The sequence below is a fragment of the Manacus candei genome, unplaced genomic scaffold, assembly GCF_025592945.1.
Source record: "Manacus candei isolate 608988 ecotype Guabito, Panama unplaced genomic scaffold, ASM2559294v1 h1tg000028l, whole genome shotgun sequence".
Taxonomy (NCBI): domain Eukaryota; kingdom Metazoa; phylum Chordata; class Aves; order Passeriformes; family Pipridae; genus Manacus; species Manacus candei.
In genome coordinates, this window is record NW_026138076.1 from 8632374 (window position 1) to 8638373 (window position 6000).

Sequence of the window (6000 nt, forward strand, 5' to 3'; positions counted from 1 at the left end):
TCACACCTTACCAGAGATTAATGCAGTGACACAGAAGAGGATTTGAGGATCAAGGTAGAAAGCAAAGAGAACACCTGAGCCATACTGAAGCTAATCCTGAGACAGAGTATTTGAGCAGTATGAAGTAGCAGTAGTGAACCAATATTCTGTGTGTATCTGCCATTAATAAGGCTAATAATTATATAATCTACCCATTTTTAAGTATGCTTTTCAAAGAAAAATGGAAAGGGTTTACCAAATGGTTAAGGAAATAATTCAAAATTTTCTGAAGAAATGTAAGTAGCTCAGTTTACTTATCTGAGAGGAAAATGTAAGCAGCCATCAAGTTGCCTCTTGAACTGCATATACCAGGTATAAACTTCAAATAGTTGTTCGAAGAACAGTAGTTAATTTGACTGTAGTATGGGTAAATCCAATTCAGTGGAAATTTCCATTCTGCATAGAGTGTCTCCAGTTGTGACATATTTGTGTAGAACTTTCATTTTGGATTAGATCATTCATCCTGCAACAACTGCTAGGCATTTAACTGCACTGCAGCTTCCCATCTCCAAGAGGTGAGGAGGTTTCTACAACACATTATCAAAGACTAGGCTGGAAAAAGAAAGGCACCAGGATGTTTTCTGACCAAAATGCTAATTCCTTTAAGAATTTTCAGGATTCACTTGCACTGCTCTGAGTTCTTGTCAAGGCAAAACTAGACAGAGGCATGCAGGATGAGCTTTCATGACTGGTTTCCCTGTTGAAGAGCAGATGGATGCAGATTATGCTCATGAAGAGCAGCTGCAGCCGTTGGTCTGCACCCTGATGCTACCCTGTAGAACCAGAAGTGTCAACTGAGACCTGGATTTCCCCACAAAGAGATGGACAAGGGATCCAGCGGCTGAGCCAACTGTAGCAGGTGGCACTGGGAAAAAAGCTCAAGCTTTTTTTGCGAGCAGAAGAAAGCAAGAGATCCACTGGCTGGAAGCCAGAGAAACCTCAGTCTAGAAATACTGTACAATACTTCACTGGATTCCTCCTCATGCTGTCTTTATGCAGGGGCTTAGAACAGTTATACTGAAGGAGCAAACCTGATACAGAAGCCAGGGAAAATTCTCCAGTTTTGTTTATTCTCATATAAGACTGGATTGTCTTAACAGATCCTATTGACTGGAACATCTACCAATTAAAGTATATTTTAGAAACTATTTCCATCTTTGCCATATCACTGAGATTTCCCTCTTCTTTGAAATAAGTTCTGTACTGATGAACCACTGATGATCTTTCTAGTCTCTCTAGTTACCTCTATTAGTTCAGTGTTGGTGAATGATTTACCGTTTTAAGCTTAGATATATAGAATCAAGTTTTTACATAGGCCTGTAGGCCACTGAACTCACCACACTATTTTTAGTCTTATTAAAAATGTTTGCATGTGTGAAAATGCAAAATCAGGACTCATGTGTCATCTCCAGATTAATTCAATTGCATCTAAATTACTCTGTACAAATTATTACCATTCAGAGAAAATGTTAAGAAATAAAAGTTAGTGTCATTGTCATCCACAATCCTTTGAAAGGTTCCTGACAGTTTATTACAGTCATTTATAATTAGCAGTTGTCTCTGATCCGCTTTACCAAATAAGTAATAGCATTATTTTGCTCAAGTACACGATCAATTTAGTATGCCATGCAAGAAAGGGTTATGCAGGTAATTAAAAATGTGTTAGTACTCTTCTCTCATAAATGGTACAACAATGGGCCTTGAGATGCTTACCTTTGGTTTTCTGTGAGTACGACATACATGACATTTTTAGTTTATATATATGATAGCCTAAACCAAAGCAACTCACTTTCAATCAATGAATATGCCTAGTCCGTATAAGTGGTCTCACTTACTGGTCATAGAAACTAGGTGTTCTATTTGACCAAGACTATTGCAATTCCTCTGCAGCTTCAAAGAAAAAACACATATTACCCCAATTCCCTTGTAATCAACTCTGTAGACAGACTTACATATTCAGAAAAAAAAGTTGAACAAGGTCAACAAGTGCTCACCTGTAGCCTTTTCTGTCCAGCTCAGAAAGGCTTGAATAGGTAGCAAAGGTGTTCTTTGTAGCATTAGGCATATTTAACAAAAAGAAAGTTAAAAGTAATTGAAAATGTGGCTCAGTTTGCTAACAGCTTTTTTTTTTTAATGGAATGACATAGTTGGAAGGTTTCCTTGAAACCTTGAAAGAAGATTATGTGCAAAGAATTTCTCAATATTTCTCAATATTTATGTCTCTTTAAACTTTATACTAACAAAATAAATTATTAACAAACTTTTAATAAAATAAACTATATTTTAAACCACTGGGGCTGCTTAATAACAAGTTCTTCACTGTCACATCATGAGCAAAGCACATAAAAGTGAGGATAATAATGAATAAACATCACAGACATTCAAATGAAATGGTAAATCACTATTATCAAGCACTAAGAAACCAATGTTGTTATGACAAGTTTAACTCTGATCCAGGAATTTATGTGAGAAGAAAATGTAGGCTGTATTGTATATTTTCCTAATAGATACTTTGAAATAGAAAAGAAAATATTAGTTGACATTTGTACCTTCTGACAGTGCTGACAGTTGCGTTTCAGCAGAGCATTTGTAATTTCTTTTAGAACATCAGATCACAAAACTAAAGGGAAGATATGGCCAAAATAAAGTTAAGGTTACAATATACTGTTAGGCATGCTGACCAGCACATACTATTTAAAACAGTATAAATTAGAAGAAATGTTACTGTTATGCTGCACCTGTATGGTTGGAACTAAAGAAATAATTATACTGTCAGCTCTTATGCTCTGCCTATGAATTATCTGTTTATTTGAGTTCAACAAGAATAATGGTTTTGCCGAACATTTAGAAGTGCAGTGACTGCTGGGTAACTACTCTTTCCCTTATAGAAAGGCTCACAGACCAATTTCTGCTACAGAAGAGATGTCTGCTATTGACAAAAATAGTCCTTCAAAATAATAACTCATGAAGTTACAGCAAGTGCATTGGCCTTTCTGGTCTGTTTGTGCTACAGGTGAAGAACTGGGCATAAGCAATTGTTTTACAGAGTTCCCTTTGGTGAGGGAAATTTGGTGTAATGTTACACTATAGCTTTTGGGGCAGCACCGTAAAATCATAAACTCTTGGTTGAGCTCAAGTTCCAGTGTCCTTGCTTAGGCTTTAGCTCCATTCATAACAGCTGAAATAACTTTACTCACACTCAGCACAAAGAACTTTGTGTATAAACGCGTACTAAAATCACTGCAATTTGCAATCTTTTAAAAGTATGTGTTGAAAAGGTGGGCTGGCTCCTGCAAGATGTTTTTAGAAAAACAGTCAGAACTGGTGCAACCTGGTCTATTCTTGAGAAAAGCATTACTACTGTAATAGTTTTAGTTTGAACTTCAAGGAAAGTCTTGGGCTGAAACTACAGAGAGGCATTCAAAGAAGCAGAAAAATAGTATTTCCATCCTACTTTGTGGCAGACTGTTAAAGGGCACCAGAGGTCTCTGCAAACATCCTGAGTTGACACGCATTACACACCAGAGAATAATGATCTGCAAAACATATCCATTTGTTGTCACTTAAAACAAAAAAAGAGGGGGGGAAGATAAATCTTTCAAACACCATTTTTCCATGTAGCCTCTGAATGAAAAGCAAGGCTGAAAATAGTTGATTAAAATACATGGATATTTATACCAAAGGTTCAATTTTATTTGAGATGTCCTGTAATACAGAATAAAATAATGCATGTAAGTTATCTTTTCCTCACTGAAGAGTTCTTATCAACTTATTTATAAATACTAATGTTACCTCTTTTTCTCACTGAAGACTTCTTATCAACTTATGTATAAATACTAATGTTAATGAGATGCATACAGACATAACCTAGTCCTGTAATCCAAACCACACTTTGACAAACAAAGAAAAATAATTTTTTTTAGCTAGTCCTCCTCCTTTGTAACTAAGTCATTGAACTGATAAATTAGCATGCATATTCTTTTCTCTGAAACCACTTGATAATTTCTTTCATACCTGAGGTACACTATGATCATTAAGAAACATCTTGAAGATGCACAGCTGCACTGGTATAATTTTCATCAGTGCCTTTGAAAAATATTTCCATAATATACCAAGATTTTAAGATACAGATAAATAAAGCACAATAAGTGGTGGTTTTAACTAGGATAACACAACAGCCTTCTGAGGATGAGAGATGTCATGAGATCAACATACAGACTGATAAATCATCATTCAGTGTGGAGAAGTGGTCTAGAGTCTGATAGACTTTAAAAAATGTTTAATGGATATTTTTCCCTTTTTTTTCTTTTTTTTTTTTTCCCTCCAGCCTTTACACTACACATTTCTATATCCTCTTAGAATGATAATTTGGTCTATCGTTAAAAAGAAAAAAACACTGGCCAACAGTCAAATACCCTTTCAGTGCTGCTTTGTGATTTTTATGAGAGTGTAACCTGTGGAATGGTTCCCATTAGTTCTGAATGATTAATGGAGTTGAATGATCAGATTCCTTTTCGTTAACTTGTTATGGGTACTAATAAGACATGTACATAGCTGTACCAAACTGTTGTTTCTTCAGAGCCCTTCAGCTCAATATTCTAACTCCCTTAAAATGTACGTTTCCAAGTTCTGGGACTTGAGCAGCTGCCCTTGCCCCATCCCACGCGTGAGCCCGATCGCACTCCCGAGAGGTGCAGAGGCAAGAGGCGGTGCCGTGCGGGATGTCCCGCTGCGCGGCCAGCACACCGAGAAGGTGCCCTCGCCGGGAGCAGTGTCCCCGCACCCCCCGCGGAAGGCGCGGGCAGCGCCGCGGTCCCTCGCGGGGCGCGCTCCCGCCCCATGTCCCCGCATCCCCGGCGGGCACGGGATGGCACCGCTGCACGGAGCTCGCTGCGCTCCAGGCGGGGGGCTCCCCCCGCCCGCTGCCCCGGGCCGCCCCCGGCACGGCACGGCACGGCCCCGCCGCCCTCCCCGGCATGGCGGGGACGCGCTTTTCCCAGCACAGAGCCGAGCCTGGACTCACCAGCCAGCCCAGCGAACAAGTGAGATGCGGCTGAACTTTTACTTTGCCGGTGCCGGCTCCCCCCGCAGCCGCCCGTGGGAGCCACAGCGGCAGCATCGGCACCTTTTGCGTTGAAGTTTGGCGGCGCAGCACACGCCGCCTCCCCTGCCTTTGCCCCCGCCGCCAGCCCGCCCGACGTCCCCCGAGCTCAGCCCAGGGGGCGAAGCGCCGGTAGCCGAGCACCGGCGGGAGGCAGGTGCGGGGCTTCCCACCGTACTCACCCGCTCCCCAGCCGCACGGTCAGCAGCAGCAGCAGCAATCGGGCCCCGCGGCGACGGCTCCAGCGGGGCGTGGGGCCCCCCCATGCATCCATGAGCGTGAAGGAGCTATCCCTTCCCCGGGTTTTCTCCGGAGAGGCTGAGGAACGGCGACCCTGCTAATCCCACCACCCCCCGGCACACGGCAGGCAGAGGGAGGGGACGGGAAGGGTGAAACACCCAAACAGGTAGAAACCCACTCTCCAAGGACCGAGCAACTCGCCCAATAGGCTCATCAGGTTGCTCCATAAATTATCCTAAAAACTGCTGGGCGAATCAATCCCTAGCAGAGGTGGAGCCTCCTTTACTAGAAGGGAAACATGCTTGGGAGAAAGGGTGGCATTGATTTGGTATTTTCTCCGAAGAGGGAAATGAAATAGACCATATATACATATATATATATATATGCATATATGTATATATGCATATATAAATATGCAGAATATATAGAATGATAAATATATGTTTAAAGCTATATATATATATATATATTTAAATTTTTTCTATTTTTAAAGCTACTCCGAGAGCGGCTCTGAGAGTCAGCCCCTCGGCCCTGCCAAGCGGAGACCCGCAGCGGGGAGCAGAAACACCGGGGGATGTGCACGGACACCCGCGGAGACTGCACGGCCCCGCGTCCGGCAC

At 41.8% G+C, this 6000-nt stretch overlaps 1 protein-coding gene across 4 annotated transcripts in view; it reads right to left on the reverse strand.

The window, feature by feature from the left end:
• The window catches only part of GABRG1 (gamma-aminobutyric acid type A receptor subunit gamma1), a 62762-nt gene extending 57211 nt beyond the window's left edge, over positions 1–5551 (reverse strand). For 3 of the 4 annotated variants that reach the window (XR_007904901.1, XM_051790044.1, XM_051790046.1), the window contains exon 1: positions 5323–5551. Coding sequence is in view for 2 of the 4 variants with exons in the window: in XM_051790044.1 (XP_051646004.1) it covers positions 5323–5414 (92 nt within the window). In the remaining 2 variants the exon portion in view is untranslated. Of the gene's footprint in view, positions 1–3493; positions 3565–5322 lie in introns of those variants that run through there. The other variant, XM_051790045.1, reaches the window with a different exon arrangement.
• Positions 5552–6000: the final 449 nt, after the last annotated feature.